Source organism: Phalangium opilio, unplaced genomic scaffold (genome assembly GCF_054372755.1).
Source record: "Phalangium opilio isolate 3A_F unplaced genomic scaffold, DU_Popi_V2 ptg000105l_1, whole genome shotgun sequence".
In the NCBI taxonomy this organism is placed as follows: domain Eukaryota; kingdom Metazoa; phylum Arthropoda; class Arachnida; order Opiliones; family Phalangiidae; genus Phalangium; species Phalangium opilio.
Window position 1 is genome coordinate 2,514,228 of NW_028324207.1, and position 21,694 is coordinate 2,535,921.

Below are 21,694 nucleotides of genomic sequence, written 5' to 3' on the forward strand. Positions count from 1 at the left end.
TATATCTAGTATCTCAGAGAGAAGGTATAAATTCGCCAGATTTCCAGCTTTATCTCCAGTTCAAACGTAGGTCCGGAGTTAATCCCCGTCTCTAAATTACAACCAGCATCTCATTGGTTCTTCAAAACTCACGTCAGCGCGACGACAAAAATTACGTATTTTCCGACTGAGGAGAGGCGAAATAGCCCGGCGCCTCCTTTACGTCCCCCCCTTGTATTTTGAAAGGGGGACTGGGACTATGGCGCGCGAATACAAAGGCATCTTATACCTTCTCCCTAATAAACTAGATATCACTTCTTGGCTTAACTTTACTAGTAAAAATAAATCCAATGCTTAAACTTACTATCATAATTCCCTTCCTTTTAAAATACATGAACGAAAAATATGACCTCACCATAATTCCCTCCCATTCAATGACGAACGAAAAATTTTATACTGCAAAAGGTTATCTTTCACGACGCCACCACGCCAACAACAGGCCAGATCAAACTAAGACCCACATCGTAGATGTTCATCATACGTATGATGTGGCTAAAAATCGCCAAAAAAAAAGAAAATAATAATAACAAATTGTTTTTTTTTACTTTGAAAAGAGAAACTTAATTAATTAAAAATAATATATAAAAAATGTGAGCTCCTCAATTAAAGTGTCTAGTCAAATTGAATCTCAATAAAAGAGCTAAATTTTGATAAATTTGGTTCTAAACTATACGAAAACTTCGACTAAGTGAAGGACCTTTCAGGAAATTATAGGATATAACAGGTTCAAAATATATAAAGTTCATATTTTTGAAGACAATAAAAAATACTCCATCACGCTGGTGCCCTAAACAATTCATTTATAAGCTATAAATTTTAATTAGCTTCATAATAAAATAACACGGTGTTTCCCCGCTTTCTTGTCTCTCGGAGCTGCTCTTGGCAAAAATAATTAAAATTCCTAGGAGAAACAACGATAAACAGCTAGCTGTACGCGTATTACACTATATAACAGTTTTGGAAAGTTTATATAGCCCCCTTTTGTATCTTTAACAGACGCTTTTATTTCTTAACATGTATTTTTATGGGCTACCTTAAAGTGGAAACGCATCTTATGGAACATATCTTATAAACTTAAGCTACTACTTATAGGCGAGTACATACGTGGGCAAACTGAGTCTATTTTCATTTATTATCACCAGGTGTTGAGCTACGCGAAATCCAATCTATTATCATAATCTCCTTGGATTTCTAATGCTTAGCTCCCTCCCAGATCAATGCCTCAATTCATTGAAATGAACAAACCGAATTGGCTAAATATTTTAATTTAAAAAAATATACTTAAGTAATATCAAGAAGTGATATCTAGTTTATTAGGGAGAAGGTATAAGATGCCCAAGTATTCGCGCGCCATAGTCCCAGTCCCCTTTCAAAGTACAAGGGGAGACGTAAAAGGAGGCCTGGGCTATTTCACCTCTCCTCAGTTCCTAAAATACTTAATTTCAAGAACCAGTGAGATGCTGGTTGTAATTTAGAGGCGGGGATTAACTCCGGACAGGCTACGTTTGGACTGGAGATAAAGCTGGAAATGTGGCGAATTTATACCTTCTCCCTAATAAACTAGAAATCACTTCTTCATAATATTAAAGTAAAATGATCACTGATCTATCACTAACAAAAGTGAACGAGAAAGATATCAAGACTTGGAGGAGGATTGGTGTAGGTCGTAAACACCATATTGGGGAATACATTATTACCAAAAAAATCTCCGTGTGCGGAACTGTAGGACGAAGAATAAATCATTTCCATGTAACTATGAGGGAAATACACGTGAGTACAACTCCGCCTTCCATCCCGCTTTTTTGCGCATGCGCTGTGGTCTTTTTGTATCATGAGAGTGCACAAAGACGACAATGTATGTAACCCCCCATTATATGTCCCGATACTGAGAGTCGTCTACCCGATTTTTTACGTCGAAAAGGTCTCCGACTATGAAGCCTCGTTCTGTACGCACAATGGTAAGTCGCACTTCTACTTTAACTGTAAGCCCCCTATTTCCAAAATCCCAATATATTGATTTTCTTATAAACACATCAGTTGTAGCGGGGGTGGGAGAGGGAGGTGAATGGGGCATCTCCCCCCAACTGAACCGGCGCCTTTTACAAGAAGCAAAGCCCGGGAAAGCACGAGGGTGGGGGGCTAAAGAGAGTGTCCGTACGAGTGGGAGGGGGGCAACGGGGGTAGAGACTTGAAAGGAAAGAACACTTCGCCAACTTCCCAATTGAGTTTCCTTAGATTTTCATTAATTAAATTTACTCCTTTTCGAAGAGCCTCCAAAAGGAAATCAATAAATTTTTTCTTCCAAGGAAATATCAGGTAAGTCAGGAAGGAACACGAAAAATACCCCCCTAAAAAAATAAAACTGCACGACCTCAGTTATATTTTGTTTTATTTAAGAGTTAAATCATTTTAGAAATTATTCAATTAAATAATTTAATTTTCGTTGGTAAATGGTATCCTAAATTGATTTGTGATTTGCTTGGCTGTAAGTACTTGGTGTGAATTACCTATGTAATTAAGCTAAATTACCAAACTTTATAAGTGACGTATTTAATTAGTATGATTTATTTGGTTAAAAACTAGGGTGTTTCCAAATATAACAGCATTTAATAATACAAAATTGTTAAATAATTTTTTGTCAAATAAAATCCCTGGTGGCAAGGAAGAGCCAATAAGTATAAATACCCTCCAATGAGCTAGAGATATGGACGGTTTAGAGCTAACAGTTCGGGACAGCGTGGGGAATAAGGTGGTGGCACAGGGCAAATAACCAGTTTAAAAATTGGCTGGACCAGTTTAAAAAATTAAATCGGAGGGGGGTCAGTGGTCCACAGGACCACTAAGAAAACTCAAGGGTTTCCAGAGTCCAGACATTAGCTAATATATTTTAATTATCCACTTCTTCAATTTAGCAGTCGACGCGTCCTGGTCAGTGGTCATGGACCAGTTTATTTATTCCAGGCCAGAGGGGTCACTGGCCCAAGTCCAGTTTATAAAAAATCCTTATTTCCCACCCTGGTTCGGGAACTTTCAAATTATGGTTCTTCTTGAATACACAGGAGGATTTAAACCATTTACACCAGGAGGTCCGGTTTCTTGGTGCCGCACTGTATCCGCCAAGTAGCCCTGGTCTCCAAGTGTAAATGGTATCAATCTTCCTATGTATTCAAGCAAAACACATATCACGGAAACCAACCAGGAGTACATAGATTTCTTTTACTTGGAATCTTTAACTGCCATTTAAAGGGGAGGTGTAAAAACCGTCATCCATGACGTCACGCCTAATTCTGAGGTAGTTATCGACCTATCAGCGCCGAACCCTAAACGAATGTAAAGAAGTTCTCATTGAGTTGTGTGAACGAGTAGACCTAGTGTATATGTAAATAACCAATGAAAAGTGAGGAAAGAGGAGCCGCCGGTCTAACAAAGTTTTAAGCCCTTCCCCTAACCTTCAATCAGATAGTATGGGGTCCATGGCTTGTTAAAGATTCCAAGTGGAAGAAATCTGTGAAACTAATATTTATTTCATAAGAAATTCGGAATTATAGTAAGAAATTTAAAGTGTCATACTTATTGTAATTACGATACTTATGAATTTAAGCGAATTTTAATTAATTCCCTTTTGATTTCGGTAGAAAGCGGCTTACGTGTTTATCGCAGTGAAAGTGGCTTAGGTCGAAAAGTGTAGGGCTTTCAAGATTTTCGCACCTCATTTATTTTGGAGCCTCTTAGATTTACGCCGCTACTTCTAAAGTTCCTCGGGATTTGCCAAACTTCAACTACAAACCAAGAGCTCGGACATTAGTTCTAATAACATCCTCGATCAACGTCAATTATTAAGCCAATTTATTTATAAAATAAACTAAAAGAAATCAGACGATTTTAATTTAAAACATTGAACGGAACTGTTGTCGTTTAATAGTTAATGTCCGACCTCTCGGAAGGTAGGCTAGTTTCATCGTATTAATTGCTACTTCATTTGGCATTCAAATTCAAACTCCTTTTTTCCGTTTAAACCCAAACTTAATCGAAGGCTAGTTTTCACTGGCGGCGTGCAATTCTGCCCGTCTACTTTTTGTCTTCCGGGTAGCCTGGCCTTGTCGTGTAAATGGTATAAATCTTCCACGCGTTTATTTAGTCGGTGAAAACCAACCTTTACCCGGGGGTTAGTTATTTTGAACTTTAAAATTTAGAATAAAGCAAAAGTTCACTCTCAAAAATTTAAAACTTTAGTTTAAAAAAAAAAGTAATTAAAATGGAGATATTTTAAAACGAGCTTTAGCTCCAGTGGAAGGAATTTTAGGAATAAATTTTAAGAATTGTTTACGTTCCATTAAATTCAGGTAAAACAAATAAACTTTCAACAACACGGCGAAGGAACTTATTAATTAAACTCGTTTAATATTCATAAAATAAATTGTAAGAATTTCAAATATATTCGGTTTTGATCGTTATAACAATTTATAACAATAATATTATTCTTTTGTGGGAATGTGTGGTTTAATAATTAATTAATTCAATTTGTTTTGTCATAGATTTTTAATCTAATTTACTTTTCAAAGAATTTCGCGGCATTTTCCTGAGCGTCCGAAAAGGGTAATTATAGGAGAGTCAGTGGGTTAAGTCGAGCGAATTTGCTTCAAAAATGCATAGTTAGAAGTAGCTTGGAATACAATAACGTAATCTATGGAGGTTGCTGTGACGCGAGTACAGAGAAAGTATATTGAGTGCTACTTTTTCAATTTTTTAAATGCGATACCGCATTTAAGCACAATTTAGTGCTCGGCAAGTTCAATATCCTGGAACTATGTCTTTTGGTTTTTAAATTGCTACTACGTAAAATCAGGGATAGATTTAATTTTAGAAGTAGGAATGGAGGACGGTTAGAGTTTACTTCAGTCCGACTCATAGCCCAGTATAGAGCCCCTCCCTCCACGTCAGCAACGTCTTGCTGACGGGGACGGCGTAATTCCTTTTTACCTCTGTCACTATGGCCCGCCTCTTCTTTCATACCCCCCCTTCCCGAGGAAGGGGGTCCGAGACTTTGACGAGCGCCCACATTACTCTGTTCTCCATTCCTACTTCTATAATTAAATCTATCCCTGGTAAAATAGATTGCCCCTATTTACTGTCCACAATATGTATAAATGTACCTAAGTATAATACTAGAAAAATAAACATATTTCGATTTTTATTTAAAAAAAACCCCAGAAAAACTCAATCCTATAGTATTATGACAATTTGCGCAATCATTATTAATACAGTGCAAAATAATTAACGCCCCTTTATGACATAACTGACAATTTCTGATTCTAAACCAATTTCAAGGTAATTGGCAATCAATTGATTACATTGTTTAAAGAGATAAGATTCCCGTAATCGGGCAGAGGTTAATAAATTTAAATGTCTTCAGGCTATATTGGGAGATTAAGCCGAAAGTTTCGGAACTACAGTAAGTTTTCAAAATCTTCCCTCGTTAACTTTTCTATTTTGTTAAGTTGGTAGCTTTTGTATAATGTAAATATTGTGTACAAGAAAGATAAGAATTTTCTACAGTTACGTAGTCAAATTCGTACGCAATTTCATAAGTAGATTTGGTTCACCGCATTGTGTTCCTATTTATAACACGTTCACATCAACTTAACCCATCATCAATTAAATCATATTTTTATTTCAAGATACTAAATACTACCACCATAGTTATGAGGACAATTCCTAATCAACCACGGTGGTTCAAGTACTTGCGACTGGTGACTATTACAATCGCCAGTCTCGCTTTACATTGTGGCGCCCACAAGGATAATAACTTCACCTACGAAATGGATCAACCGGGGGCACGTTTCTTGGAAGAGATAACCGAAAATGTGGCGAAAAATCAAGAAGTCATCGATCACTTGCGTTTACGAATTCCCGAATTACAAGCAGTGTCACCACTATTTCATAGAAGGTCGTCCTTACAAGAACGCAATAGTACCTTACAATATTCAAATCTAACGAACGCTACAAGCCAATGCAATAAAGATCTCCTCAATCTCGCACTTTCAATGACTAATCAATGGGCTCAATCGTGTAGGTCTTCAAAGGGAGCGTGAAGTTGCTTTTCTAATCACCCTCGTAAATTTATTTAAAATTTCACGCTCCCTTTAAAGAAATGATAGAAATGCGAGTTAAATACAAATACAAATACAAATTTAAACTCTTTCTGTAACCTCAGTAATTGAAACGTACGGGAAGCCTGACAGTGGCAGCTCCTTTTGGCCCGGCCGCTTTGACAAGTGTCGTGAATTTCAAGCTCCCAAAACGAACCTTTTCCCTGACGGTTTCCAAGGACGATATTGCATAATGACAGCTAACATACCCGGAGTACGTCTCTAATTACTAATTGCCTCTTTCACGTCTCTAATTAGAGGAAGATTGTCCATAGGTTGCAACGCCAATTCAATCAGCAATATGTCTACCAAACAATTGCGACACTAATGCCTTGAAGGAAGATGATTCAGGCGTTATCATGTTTCTAAGTAAGTATTTAACTTACATTACCTTCGAGGTACGATAGAAATCAAATAAGCCTCTTTGATGTAAGAAAGGGGGTAGGCAACCCTCAGTATCGGGACATACATGGGGGTTGACCCTTACCCTTCTCTGGCAACTCTCTGGACACAAAGCGCTTAGACACAGTCGCCGAAAACCGAGGTCCAAGACACTGTTTCACCCCGTGTCTTTGCCTCTCAAGGTGGAAAAAAGTGGAGATGGGTCATCCTGACCTTGAAGACTATAGTTCAAGGTCATCTAATGTACTAATTCCAAGCACTACGGCATTTGCAGGTTTCATACCGATCATCAAGGACTACGTCAAAATGTTTCAGAAAATATCCTTCCGTTGCGTACCGGAAACAGTTTCCTTGAGTACTGGCGCCATAATCTGCGTGTAAGACCATTCCTAACATGATTACTTTAGCCCAAGTAACTAAATGTTTATCATAGAGCGGTCCTGTGTCTGGCATTTGGACTAGTCTTAATCGGGACCATTTACGACTTCATCCAAAGACGTTACAAGACAAAGTCATTGCCAATCGTCATAAGTAACAACCAATCAACGGAAATGAAAGAAGAATCTCTGGTGGAAGCGGCCAATGGTAGCGAGTCAACTGAAAGCAAAGAAGGACCAATGGCAGAAGGACCCAGAGCCAATGACAGTGTCCCAAGGGCAGCGAGTGAAGAAACCATTAATGCTACCTTAGTTCATAATGCACCCAACCAACGGAATAAAGGTAAGAGCATTTAGAACAAAGCCAAATATAATTTCTAAACCAAATTATAATTATATTATAGTTGGTCAGATACTGCTATGTTTTTCCGCCATTAAAAATTCAGAGGCCATCTTGGACACGTCAGAAAGGGCGGGACAATTGAACTGTCTCCATGGGATAAGGTTTATAAGTATCACTTGGGTCATTTTGGGACACACTTATATTTTTGGCGTGAGTCAAATCGATAACGCCATGGATATCCTCAAAGCCGTCAATTCGTTCGGATTTCAACCACTTATCAACGCTGCGTTATCGGTGGACACATTTTTCTTACTCAGGTGATTGTTGCAACCCCAATTATTAAGTTTCGTGTGAAAGACGAGAAGAGGGCAATAGAGGGAAAAGGATTTCAATGAACCTCGTAATTACAACCTGAACAATTGTGCTAATCTTATGACATTTTAACACAGTGGTTTTCTCTTGACGTATCTTTTCGTAAAAGATCGTTCAAAGTTCACAGGGAAAAAGTTGATTCCATTTTACACTCACAGATATATCAGGTAATCAATAATTATAAAAATCTTGCAACCAACTTTCTAAAAATCGTCACTTCTTCAGACTAACACCGGTATACCTGATGGTCCTATTTGTCTACGCAACACTCTTTAACTTTATCGGCCAAGGACCATATTGGATCTATCAGAACCAAGAAACCAATTTATGTACCAAATACTGGTGGAGAAACTTCCTGTATATCAATAACTTTTTCACGAATCCCGATATGGTAATATTAATTAAATCAAATAAAATGAGTCGTTGTTTTAATTTATTATTAACAGTGCATGGGTTGGTCTTGGTACTTGGCAAACGATATGCAATTTTACATTATTAGTCCTCTATTTCTGGTGCTACTCAAAAGGTGGGAGGCCCTTTTCATATTTCAGGCCGACTTCCAAAGAAAAGGGTTCTAATGAACTGAAAACCGAGCACCGAGACTAACAATGGAGCGACCGTGCTGATTTTTGAGCAAAAGTTGGAAGGGTTCTAGCGAACTGAAGATAGACAATAGAAAACGGCCATTTAAAATTTTTCCTCCCTAATATTACATTCCACTGTAAGAAAATTCTCCATTGTTTAAGTTCGCTAGAACCACATTGTATGGCATTCAGTTAGCTAGAACCAGGGGTAAATGAGGTAAAGTGGATTGGAGATGATTGTGGGCGACCTGCGGCAACGAAACTCTCAAAGCTTGAAGGAGAGAGGAATGGAGTGGAAACCCCCATACCTATAGCGTTGCCTGTGTACCCCCACCTACGGCACCGTAGTCCTCCCAGCATTCTCAGCGGTTAGGTTGGGTCGTACGTCACTCGTACTGGATGAAATTGTAAAGGGTGCTCCCTCTATCTTAAAAATAGAAACTAGCTCTCATACAAATAAAATGGCGCTACGCGGCAGCACTTAGCAATCGCCTACCGAAGGGTAGGGGCGTGCGCGAGGTACACTGGGAGAGGTACGGTGCCGCAGGTCGCCCATCATCATTTCCAATCCATCTCAACTCCCTTATCCCTGCTCAAAGTATACCTAGCGCACGTCCCTACCCTTTGGTAGGCAATTGTTTAACAATCGCCTAACAGTTAAGTGCTGCCGCGTACGAGAACTACAGAGAGGGTATCCTTTACCATTCCATACTGTACGACCCTACCTAAACGCTGAGGATACTGGGAGGACTTCGGTGCCGTTCCGTAGGCGGGGGTGTAGAGACAACGTTATGGAGGTTACCACTCTATCCCTTTCTCCTTCAAGCTAGAAGCCTTCCAACTTTTGCCCAAGCGGTGATTCGTAAATCCGGGTAATCGCTCCATTAATAGTGTTGATGCTCAGTTTTCAGTTAGCTAGGCCCTTTTCGCTGAAACTTCGCCTTTAACCTATAAGACCATTAAACAGAGATGGACTGGGGGGGATAAGCTAAAACCACAGATCTGCTTATGGCATCGCCTGTCGTCGCCCCTCGCGAGAGCGTCCCGAACCTTTCGAGTCGAAAAAGTTTCAATATTGGTCGCGGCGTGGCGCTAGAGAAGCGCAGCCCCACAAGAACGATGAGCAGTATCTTCATTCCAATCCAGCTGTGTTTAATGGTCTTCACTTTAACTGCGTGTCTATAACGAATTCACTGTTTAGCCCCCAACGAAAACGTCGGTATATTGGTTTGGGTGTAATCGTGGCTCTACTATTGACATCTTGGATCACAACCGCGCTTTTAACCAAATTGAAAAATCTGGGAATTATGTTTAATATTTTGGATGTAAACAATGCCGCAATTACGTAAGTTCACCTTTCCCGGTGACCCCGGCGAAACTTCGTTAATGCTCCTCACTTTCTCTTAATTCTATTTGTCTTTGCTAAAACTTGTCACGGAGAGATCTTACTCTTTACCATCAACCTCGTCGTGTTAAGTTCTTAACTCATTTCACAGGCAAAACGACATATTTGACTCTATTTACGACAAACCCTGGACCAGAATCGGTCCCTATTTAATTGGTTGTCTATTGGGAGCTCTGTATTTGGAACTAAAAGGCGCTCGCAACTTTCTTCAAATGGTATATATATAATAATTCTGAGTAATTAACAAGTACTTAATTAACCTAATTGACACGTGTTGCAGAAATGGCAACTCATAATTTGGTCCGCGGCAATCGCTTTGAGTTTAACCGTGGTGTACGGGTTATATAAAGTAAATATAACCCCAACAATCAACGCGTTTTACAACACCTTTTCCAGATCAGCTTGGTCACTAGCAGTAGCTTGGGTCATCTTCGCATGCCTAACTGGTCACGGTGGTCCGGTTGACAAGTTCTTGTCCTGGAAATTATGGTTCCCATTGAGCCGCTTAACCTATTGCGCCTATTTAACTCATACTCTAGTTATCGACTTCTACTACCAGACTTTAAGGTCGCCTGTTCACATGACCAATACCTTTGTGGTACGTTACCATCAAAAGGACATATCTTTGAAGTGAATTTCATTACTTTATTCTTTCTTTTTCTTCAGGCTGTTCACTACTTGGGTTTCACCATTCTGACGTACGGTCTGGCGTTTGTGACGTCATTGCTATTTGAAGCGCCTGTTATTAAGCTAGAAAAGGTTCTAAGGGGATAATAGAACCATCAAAGGCAAGCACTCAACTGAGAATCTATACGATGCGCAAGTTTTACATGCAGTGTGGGAAAGATCAGACTAACACCTTCCTTTGTGGACAACTCCCAAACTGTCAACGGATGACGTCACTATACTTAATTATAGACCTGTAATACAGGGTGTAAATACGTTTTGGACTTCAGGGTTCATTGTTACACAAATGAGAAAGTACATAAGGAATATTGGGGAATATGCCTGAATGTTTTAAAGCGCAGTCATTCGTTGGCAGTATTAGGGGTTGTCCACAAAACTGTCAGGTCTTTTAAACACTTTATGAAACTTATGTTGTAAAAATAATAAATATTAGGTACTTTTACTCTTAAATATAATGCCTCTATGCTTTAACACACAAACCCACAGACACACGCACAAACTTCGTTTCATAAGCTTCATGTTATATATCTCACAAAGAGGACAAATTTGAAAATGGTAATTATACAAAACCAAATCTTGAAGAAAAAAAAAAGCGTTCTATTCTACCATTATCTAGATCATATCACTATTGATCTTACTGCGATAGAATGCTTTGGTTTTTAAAAGTCAAACATTTGGTTCTGTTGTTTTGAAGTTATCTTCCCTTGAGGGGGCAAAATCGGTCATAGAAGTTACATTTTCCATTCAAATTTTATTGCCCATAGGGGTAGCCATCAAGCTGTACTTCGGTTTAATAATAACACTATTGGGATTTAAACCCTGTACTAGATCGTGTTAGTACTACCATATAAAGTTAAATTACTTAACTAACATGAACTACAATGACTATTATGACAATTTGCGCAACCAATATTAACACGGTGCAAAACGAGGGGCTAGTCATTTGCCAAAATTTTGTACACCTGATTACTGATTTCCGAATTTTTATGCGAATTCAGATGATTACTGAATGAATTCCTTGATTTCCATAGTCTTTACACTGATTTCCCGTTATTGCCGCAGATTACTTGCGATTTATGTTTGAATTCCAATGAATCCCAGTGATTTTTTTGGTGAATGCCGTGATTACCACTGAAATCTTCGTGAATTACGATGGAAGCAGTGATTATTTCTATTTCAACTGATTATGATTTTCATTTTGGGATTTTCGAATTCCTCGATTGATCATGCGTGATTATTTCACGAAAAGTGTGATCACCGAGGTTATTACAAAAGATTACTAGTAAATCCCGTTATTATTTCCGATTTTCTCAAGATTTCACGTGATTATCAGTGATTTCTGATTACCTTTGATTACCCACAAGAATGACTTTGATTACTGATGATTTTCTAAGATTTCTAGAAATAATGTAATCGATTTCTGCGGTTTAGTACACCTGATTATTCAAGTGACTAACCCCTAGGTGCAAAACAAGTAAGGCCCACTTTATGAGATAACTGACATTTTTTGATAATCAAATAATTTCAAGGTAATGTAGCAATAAATTGATTAAATTCAATTGTTCAAAGCGATAAGCTCCCCGAATATATAAATCTTCAAGCTATTTTGGGAGTTTAAGCCGAAAGTTTCGGAACTACAGTAAGTTTTCTAACACTTTGCTTGTGAATTTTTTTATTTGCTTAAATTGGTAGCTTTTTTGCAATCAGGGATAGATTTAATTTTAGAAGTAGGAATGGAGAACAGAGTAATGTGGACGCGCGTCAAAGTCCCGGACCCCCTTCCACGGGATGGAGGGGAATGAAAGAAGAGGCGGTTCATAGCGACAGAGGTAAAAAGGAATTACGTATTTTTCGCCGTCCCTGTCAGCAACGTCATCAAAACGTAGTTTAAGTGAGCCAATAAGAAAATTTAAACTTTTCGTTACGTGTTGGAGGGAGGGGCTCAATGGGCTATGAGTTCTCCATTCCTACTTCTAAAATTAAATCTATCCATGGTGTAGTCTAAATATTGTGTACATTGAAGATAAGAATTTTCTAAAGTTACGTAAGCAAATTCGTACGGAATTTCACAAGTGAATTATTAGTAGCTGTAAGTTAAGCAGCTAAATTTGTTTCACGGAATTGCGTTTACATCACCTTAACTCATCGTCATTTAAATTATATTTTTATTTCAAAGTACTAAATACCAGCAACACAGTTACGATGACAATCCCTAATCAATCACGGTGGTTCAAGTACTTCCTCTTGGTGACTACAACAATCGCCATTCCCTCTTTACAATGCGGCGCCCACAAGGATAATAACATCATCTACGAAATAGATCAACCTGGGGTACGATTTTTGGGACATATAACCGAAAGTTTGGCGAAAAATCAAGATGATATCGACCAATTACGTTTACGGATTCCCGAATTACAAGCAGTGTTACCATTATTTGAAAGGAGGTCGTCCTTACAAGAACGCAATAGTGCCTTACAATATTCAAATCTCCCGAATGCCACTAGCCAATGCAATAAAGATCTCCTTAATCTCGGACTGTCAATGACTAATCAATGGGCTCAATCGAGTAAGTCTTCAAAGGGAGCGTGAAGCTGCTTTTTGTACACCCTCGTAAATTTCCTTGAAACTTCAAGCTCCATTTAAAGAAATTGTAAATGCTGCAACAAACTCAAATTCCTTCTGTAACACCAGTTATTGAAACGTACGGGAAGCCAGAAAGTGGCATCGCCTTCTGGACGGGCCGCTTTGACAAGTGTCGTGAATTTCAAGCCCCCAAAACGGACCTTTTCCCCGATGGTTTCCGCGGACGATATTGCATAATGACAGGCAACATACCCGGCGTACGTCTTTAATTATTAATTACCTCTTTCACGTCTCTAATTAGCGGAAGATTGTACATAGGTTCCAACACCAATTCAATCAGCAATATGTCTACCACACAATTGCGACACTAATGCCTTGAAGGAAGATGACACAGGCGTTATGATGTTTTTAAGTAAGTAGTTAACTTAGTTCGACATTACCTTCGAGGTTAAGATGGCGTGAAAGGATAGAAATCCAATTCACTGTGCAAAATATGTGGGTACAGGTCATCATAACCTTGAACACTATTTTTCAAGGTCATCTAATGTACTAATTCCAAGCACTACGCCTTTTATAGGTTTTATACCAATCATCAAGGACTACATCAAAATGTTTCAGGGAATATCCTTCCGTTGCGTACCGGAAACAGTTCCCTTGAGTACTGGCGCCATAATCTACGTGTAAGAACATTCCTAACATACGTACTTCAGCCTAAGTAACTGAAATGTTCATCGTAGCGCGGTCATATGTCTGGCATCCGTACTAGTCTTAATCGGGACCATTTACGACTTCATCCAAAGACGTTACAAGACAAAGTCATTGCCGATCGTCGTAAGTAACAATCAATCAACAGAAATGAAAGAAGAATCTCGGGTGGAAGCGGCCAATGGTAACGAGTCAACTGAAAGCAAAGAAGGACCAATGGCAGAAGGACCCAGAGCCAACGACAGTGTCCCAAAGGCAGCGAGTGAAGAAACCATTAATGCTACCTTAGTTCAAAATGCACCCAAACAACGGAATAAAGGTAAGAGCATTTAGAACAAAGCCAAATATAATTTTTTACACCAAATAAAATTTATATTATAGTTGGTCAGATACTGCTATGTTTTTCCGCCATTAAAAACTCAGAGGCCATCTTGGACACGTCCGAAAGGGCGGGACAATTGAACTGTCTCCATGGGATACGGTTTATAAGTATCACTTGGGTCATTTTGGGACACACTTATGTTTTTGGCGCGCTTCAATTCGATAACGCCGGGGATGTTCTGAAATCCTTCAGTTCCTTCGGACATCAATCAATTTTGAGGGCTACATTATCTGTGGATACATTTTTCTTACTCAGGTGATTGTTGCAACCCAAAGTATTAAAGGGTCTGTGAAGTTGTTAGCGGATCGTTGATTTTTTTTAAAGTCGTTATTGACGTCACAACCCCCCCCCCCCCCCGGCGGCCGGGGTTAGCAAAACGAAAGGAATAGTATCAAGGCATTTTCCTATTTTAGGGTTATTCAGTCTTATCCGGCAAGTGATATAATTAAGCCAATTACGGTGCCTTTGCTATTGCTACGGTCGATGGTTCTAGCAAACGCAGAGCGGGTCTCGGACTCTGGGGAGTGGGGACTGGGGAAATACTGGGGCGGTGCAGCCTCACAAACAATCAGAAGAGAGATTAACCGGATGTGAGGAATCTCGGCTTTACAAGCACGAAATAATTCCTCTTTGACGCGTTTACATCAGCTACTGACGTCATTGATTGTGGAGGCGTGGTGTCTAATTCTAATAAAAAAAAAAAAATAATTCAACGGTCCACCGACCGCTTTACAGACCCTTTGAATATCGTTGGAAAAGGGAGAAATGGGGTTGTATCAAACTCAAAAGGATTTCAAAGTACCTCGTAATTACAACCTGAACAATTGTGTTAAACTTACGTCATTTTCACGCAGTGGTTTTCTCCTGACGTATCTTTTCCTAAAAGATCGTTCAACGTTCACAGCGAAAAAGTTGATTCCGTTTTATACTCACAGATATGTCAGGTAATCAAGAATTACAACAATTTTGCAACCAACTTTCTAAAAATCGTCACTTCTTCAGACTAACACCGGTATACATGATGGTTCTATTTGTCTACGCAACACTCTTCAACTTTATCGGCCAAGGACCATATTGGACCTATCAGGACCAAGAGACCAATTTATGTACCAAATACTGGTGGAGAAACTTCCTGTACATCAATAACTTTTTCAAGACTGCCGATATGGTAATACTTAAAAGTAAGATAAGGGATAGTCCCTTATCCTACTTCTGTTATTAAATCAGGAAATTTTTTCAACGTGGAATCTTTAAAGCGAAGCGCGGGTTCAGCGCATCCCCTACAAGGTGACTTTCCTTACGAACTCCAGTTTTGGCTTGGCGAAGGCAGGAGGCATTTGTGGGCGGGATTTATATTTGCACTTATAAATCCCGCCCACCAGCCTTCGCCAAGCTAAACTCGGAGTTGAGGAGGAAAGTCAACTTGTAGGGGATCCACTGGACCCGAGCTTTGTTTAAGATGTCATTTTCTGGGCCTTTCTGCTTAACTTAGCCTTTCCACAGTACTTAACTTCAATCGTATGTCAGTATAGGGTCTATGGGCCTTTAAAAATTCCAAATGGAAAATAACCTATGTATTAATGATTACATCTATTTAAATTTTAATGAGTCGTTATTATAATTTATTAACAGTGCATGGGTTGGTCCTGGTACTTGGCAAACGATATGCAATTTTACATTATCAGTCCTCTATTTTTGGTGCTTCTCAAAAGGTATACTAGGTCCTTTTCATCTTTCAGACCATTGTTAACAGTGTGTCTCTAACCAATTCACTATTTAGCCCCCAACAAAAACGTCGGTATATTGGTTTGGTTGTAATCGTGGCTCTACTACTGACATCCTGGATCACGACCGCGCTTATAACAAAATTCAATAATCTGGGAATTATGTTTAATATTAAGGGTGAAAGCAAGGCCGAAGTTGTGTAAGTTGACCTTGCCTGATAACTCCGATAAGACTTCCTTAATGCTCCGTTAATTTTATATATCTTTGCTAAAACCAGAAGTAAGATGAGACTAGAAGTAAAGAGCTCTAGCATTGGTAGTAGATCCTGGCACTATAGTGAACAAATTTGAGGATTTTATGCCGCTTCCATCGCGCCTACACTAGAGAGAAAGAAATTGGTCGAGTTCAAAAAAAATTCCTACCCCCTTCCCCCTCATCCTAAAGCCGCGGAACACGGACGAAGCGGGTGCTTGAATCTAGTTCAGCCGTCTACCGCTACGAGCGTCTCACGTTTTGGAGGGAAAATTCAGATACCGCTACCAGAGGGCCAACCGTTGGTGTGTTATCAAGAATATTCACTTTAGCCAAGTGAAGAATTTGGTTAGCTCAGTACTTCTAGTCTCATCTTACTTCGCTAAAACTTATAACGGACAGATCTTAGTCTTCGTGTAACTCATTTTACAGACAAACCGGGTTATTCGACTTGATTTACGACAAACCCTGGACCCGAATCGGTCCCTATTTAATTGGTAGTCTATTGGGGGCTCTGTATTTGCAACTAAAAGGCGCTCGCAACTTTCTTCAAATGGTATATATATTATAATTCCGAGTAATTAATAAGTCCTTAATTAATCTTGACGCGTCTTTCAGAAATGGCAACTCATAATTTGGTGTGCGGCAATCGCTTTGGGTTTAAGCGTTGTGTACGGGTTATATGACGCAAATACAACCCCAACAATCAACATGTTTTACAACACTTTTTCCAGATCAGCTTGGTCAATAGCAGTAGCTTGGGTCATCTTCGCTTGCCTAACTGGACACGGTGGTCCACTTGACAAGTTCTTATCCTGGAAATTATGGTTCCCATTGAGCCGCTTAACCTATTGCGCCTATTTAACTCATGCCTTTGTTATCTATTTCTACTACCAGTCTTTAAGGTCGCCTGTTCACATGACCGATACCTTTTTGGTACGTAACCATCGAAAGACGAAAGGCCATATCTTTCAATAGAATTTTATAATTCTTCATTTTTCCCTAGGCTGTTCACTACTTGGGTTTCACCATTCTGACGTATGGTCTGGCGTTTGTGACGTCACTCTTATTTGAAGCGCCTGTTATTAAGCTAGAAAAGGTTCTAAGGGGAAAATAAAACCAACTTGGAACCGATACGCTGCCCACTCTTTTGTGTATATTTATCAAATTAATTTATATTGTAAAAATAATAAAAATAACAAAGCCGTATATTCTTAACTACGCATTAACACACAAAACCACACACACCCACACAAACTCCGTTTCTATAAGCTTCATGTTATGTAGCTAAAATATCCGAGTTATCTCACTATACCTTGCGCACGCCCTTACCCTTTGGTAGGCGATTGTTAAGTGCTGCCGCGTAGCGCTACTGTATTTGTATGAGAACTAGTTTCTATTTTTAAAACAGAGGGGGTATCCTTGACGTTTCCGTACCCTACGGAACCGCTGAGCATGCTGGGAGGACTTTGTTGCCGTAGATAAAATAGCTTGAAAACAGTAATTATTCTAAAAAAAAAAACATTTTGAGAAAAGTGTTTGTTGTCTACCATTATCTACATTATAGAATGATTTTTGGTTTTTTTTTAAGTTGTAGGCCTACATTTGGTTCTGTTGCTTTGAAGTACTTTTTAAATCTCCGCGAATCTATGGCGAGAAATTTTTCTGAATCTTTGAAAGTAGCGTATCTATAAACCGAGTAGCGTTCAAGTCCTATTTTTTTAGACATAAATGGGAAACGAGTCATGTTTCCGCTTAGTGGCGATAGGCGGCGTACTTTTTGCCCTATTGACGCTACTCGGTCTATATATACTCTATTAAAAAGTACGTCAACAGTACACTTGCCAAGTAACGCCCCCTTTTGCGATTTGAAATTTCACGTGCGATAAATGACATAAGAGTTTTGAACATTTTCTAAAAAGAACGTGATTTCATAGTTTTGCTGATTTTTCAATCGAATCGAATAGAATGTAATGTTGCAATCAAATCAATTGATTACATTGTTTAAAGAGATAAGTTTCCAGTAATCGGTCAAATTAAAATTGCATCTGTCTTTTTCACGCTGTTGGGCGTCTACGCCACGAGTTTCGGAACTAAAGTAAGAATTTTAGGTTTCTTATGTTTTTTACGTTCTTAAGTGGCTAGTGCTTTTGTATAATCTAAGTAAATTAAAGATAAGAATTATCTTTAATACGCGGGTCGTACAAATTAAAGCTCTCGAGTTACCCAACAATTTCGTCAGTATTTCAAAGCATAAGTGAATAAGTATTAGCAAGAAAACTCAAAACAACGAAGTACAGCGTTTTATAAAATTAATTTGATAACGGTCGTACGGATTTCTGTTTATCTTGGGTTACTTTTACTTATGTTTGTAACAAATGCAAATAACAGAAAATGAGGTGAATGAAAGCCTTTAATTTTAATGTATTTCCAGTATGTTGTTTATGGCCCAAACCAACCCTCCTCCGAGTCTTGAGTTATACCAATCGAGGCTATACTTTGTTATTACTAATTATCTTTAATAAATTTTATGCAAGACGGAAATTGTGAATATGTTTTCATTGACTTAGAGGCAGCGTGCGATTTATGCCTCGCTTTCTGTTTTTACTCCGTGTGGTTATCTAATAAAACCAACGCACTAATGCGCTGATATCCAGTTAGTTAATTAGTGGGGCCGTCAGATGCACGCGAAAAGGCAGTGCACGCGATTTCATAGATATTGCAATCGTAAAGGGGACTGGTAAAAGTGACAGCTTTGATAGTTGCACGAGAACGATTATGAAGTTGAGCATAAAGCTCGGGTTCTAAAAGGAGTTATGAAACAATTGCCTTATAAGAGTTTGTAGAAATGTAGAATCATTTTAAAACTCGTCTTATTTCGCATGTTTGGTTTATATTTGCCTTTGATATTATTTATGTTCAGCGAATTAACTCCAAAAATAAAGTTACATTTTTTTCTCTCTTAAGATGAAGAGAATAAAAAGTATCCCTAATCAACAACGATGGTTCAAGTACTTCTTGGTTACCATTACAATGGCCAGTCTTTGCCTACATTGCCACGCGGATGAAATTCAATTGGACATTGACGACAGCTACGAAATGGACCCGAGTAATACGAACGACGGTGACTTTTTAGAACAAATATCCGAAAATGTGGCAAAACGTCGGGAAGCGATGGAACAAATGATCTTACGAATTCCCGAGTTACAAGCAATATTGCCAATGTTTCATTGGAGGTGGCCAATACGTAATCGTACCTTGGACAATAGCTCGCATGCAGTTAGTCAATGCAACAGAGATCTGGTCAATCTAGGCTTTTCATTGGATAATAAATGGGTTTTACCACGTAATAATAAACTCGCTTATTGGAATGAACAGTAAAATTCTGCTACAACGTCTTTCTTTGGCAGTAATTGATTCGTATGGTAAACCAGCTAGCGGTTTACTTAAGGGTAACGTCTTCTGGACCGGAAGTTACGATCAGTGTCGGGAATTTCAAGCCCCAATAACAAAACTGTTCCCAAATGGTTTCCGTGGACGATACTGCATAATGGCTGCCAAAGTTAATGGTGTAAGCCTCGATCTCAATTTCTTTAATCATTAACCTTCACATCATTAATGGACAGAATACTTTAGAGTCCAACACCAATTCAAACTGGTATTTGCGTACCTAACAGTTGCGACACTAAAGACTTGAACGACGATGATAGTGCCATTATAAAGTTTTTAAGTAAGTATTTAAGCCAAAAAATGTCATTTAAAGTTAATTCCAATGGTATTGTCAGGCTGGATACCATTCGTCAAGGACTACGTAAAGAAACTACCAGAACTATCATTCCGTTGCCTGCCAGAAAAGGTTCCATTGAGTACTGGCGCCATAGTCTGCATGTAAGACCATTAATAACCCAAGTACTTCAGCCTAAGTAACCTAATATTTATCATAGCGTGGTTCTTTGTTTGGCATTCGGACTGATGTTAATCGGGACCATTTACGACGCCGTACAGAGACGTTACAAGACAAATACATTGCCAATCGTATTTAGTTACAACCATTCATCGGAAAGTAAAGCAGAATCTCCGACGGAAGCAGCCAATGGCAACATTCAAAAGGCACCAGGCGAAGAAAACCAGAACCACGTCGAAAGCGATAAATCTACCTTAGTTCTTAATCTACCCAATAATCAACCCAATAAAGGTGGGGAAAAGAAGTAGCAAAATTCAATTACTAAACTAATCATAATTTCTAATGTAGTTGGTCAGATACTGGTATGTTTTTCTGCCATTAAAAATATGGAAGCCATCTTGGACACGTCGGAAAAGGCGGGTCAATTGAACTGTCTCCATGGGATACGGTTTATAAGTATCACTTGGGTCATTTTGGGACACACTTATGTCTTTGGTATGAGTCAAATGGGTAACGTCATGGATGTCCTCAAAGCCTTCAACAGCTTCACGTTTCAAGCCGTGTCACAAGCCACCTTCTCCGTCGACACATTTTTCCTACTCAGGTAATTAAATACCTTGTCATGTCACATACAGTGCCAGAGTTGAAAGATTTCGTGTAAATAAGCCCGAGTTAATCCTATGGAGAGGACGTCTATGAACATTTTACTTAACTACTCGGGTCCCTGATTGTTGTAACCCCAAGTATTTAGCATCGTTGCAAAGAGGAGAAATGGGGCTACGACATATTCAAAGGACTTCACCGTACAATGTTAATGTTATGATATTTTTGATTACAGTGGCTTCCTTCTGACTTACATTTTTCTAAAAGACCGCTCGAAATTCACAGTAAAGAAGCTGATCTCGTTTTATACTCACAGATATGTCAGGTAAAAGCATTATTATAAAAAATATTGCAAACTAATTTCTAAATCATGTCTGATTCTTCAGATTAACACCGGTATACATGATGGTCCTATTTGCATACGCAACCCTATTTAACTTCATCGGTGAAGGACCTTATTGGAACCATGAAAACCCAGTGACGCATTTCTGTACCGTTAACTGGTGGAAAAACATGTTGTACATCAATAATTTCTACACGGTTACCGAGATGGTAAATAATTTTAACTATACTTTTAAATCAATTCAAATGAGTCCTTATTTCAACTTATTAACAGTGCATGGGTTGGTCATGGTACTTATCAAACGACATGCAATTCTTCATTTTAAGTCCAATATTTTTAGTTCTACTCAAAAAGTAAGTATATACTTAGGCTCTTTGAGATAACTGTCAACGTGTCTCCATAACCATTTCATTTCATAGCCCGCGAAGGAGACATCGCTACATTGGTTTGGCCATAATCCTGGTTCTAATGTTCGCATCTTGGCTCTCTACTCTTCTTATAACAATATTCCAGAATTTGGAAATTATGTTTGAAGGTTTAGGAAACGCTGCAAATGCGAACACAGCCGAAATTCAGTAAGTTGACCCATGGATACTATAAACCCTGGCACTTTGACGATGCAAAACGTAAGTTCATAAGATATGTTTCATAAGTTTGTCAATGGTTACTGAGAGCTTGTCATGAAGTGATGTAGGTGAAACTTCATAGATTCTCGTAAAGCGACGCCTGTTGAGGCGCTATCAAAGGCTTAGTACGGACTAAATAGGAAGATGGACTGCAAAACTGAGTGTAGTCAATTCTCGCTTGTCGTTCTAGAACTAGCTCTCAATAAGTCTCTA

General features: G+C 38.8%; 4 protein-coding genes across 4 annotated transcripts in view; 3 read left to right on the top strand and 1 right to left on the bottom strand.

Moving 5' to 3' along the window:
• Positions 1 to 524, bottom strand: part of LOC149625227 (cytochrome P450 4c3-like) — a 75,711-nt gene extending 75,187 nt beyond the window's left edge. The window contains exon 1 of the mRNA XM_089852021.1: positions 395 to 524. The gene's annotated coding sequence lies outside the window, so the exon portion shown is untranslated. The remainder of the gene's footprint in view (positions 1 to 394) is intronic.
• A 6,845-nt stretch (positions 525 to 7,369) lies between these two features.
• On the top strand, positions 7,370 to 10,682 carry LOC149625230 (nose resistant to fluoxetine protein 6-like). The gene is made up of 8 exons (XM_089852087.1): positions 7,370 to 7,627; positions 7,760 to 7,849; positions 7,908 to 8,103; positions 8,135 to 8,208; positions 9,468 to 9,611; positions 9,763 to 9,886; positions 9,952 to 10,269; positions 10,338 to 10,682. The coding sequence occupies exons 1-8, from the start codon at positions 7,542 to 7,544 to the stop codon at positions 10,443 to 10,445; spliced, it is 1,140 nt and encodes a 379-aa protein (XP_089708213.1). The 5' UTR covers positions 7,370 to 7,541; the 3' UTR covers positions 10,446 to 10,682.
• Positions 10,683 to 15,914: 5,232 nt separating this feature from the next.
• LOC149625231 (nose resistant to fluoxetine protein 6-like) lies at positions 15,915 to 17,122 on the top strand. Its single transcript, XM_089852088.1, has 4 exons — positions 15,915 to 15,952; positions 16,438 to 16,561; positions 16,624 to 16,941; positions 17,012 to 17,122. The coding sequence occupies exons 1-4, from the start codon at positions 15,915 to 15,917 to the stop codon at positions 17,120 to 17,122; spliced, it is 591 nt and encodes a 196-aa protein (XP_089708214.1).
• Positions 17,123 to 17,807: 685 nt separating this feature from the next.
• On the top strand, positions 17,808 to 21,609 carry LOC149625232 (nose resistant to fluoxetine protein 6-like). The gene is made up of 11 exons (XM_089851733.1): positions 17,808 to 18,103; positions 18,973 to 19,351; positions 19,416 to 19,576; positions 19,642 to 19,735; positions 19,791 to 19,893; positions 19,950 to 20,200; positions 20,258 to 20,513; positions 20,748 to 20,837; positions 20,899 to 21,064; positions 21,129 to 21,208; positions 21,275 to 21,609. Exons 2-11 carry the CDS (start codon positions 18,973 to 18,975, stop codon positions 21,432 to 21,434), a joined length of 1,740 nt encoding a protein of 579 aa, XP_089707859.1. The 5' UTR covers positions 17,808 to 18,103; the 3' UTR covers positions 21,435 to 21,609.
• Positions 21,610 to 21,694: the final 85 nt, after the last annotated feature.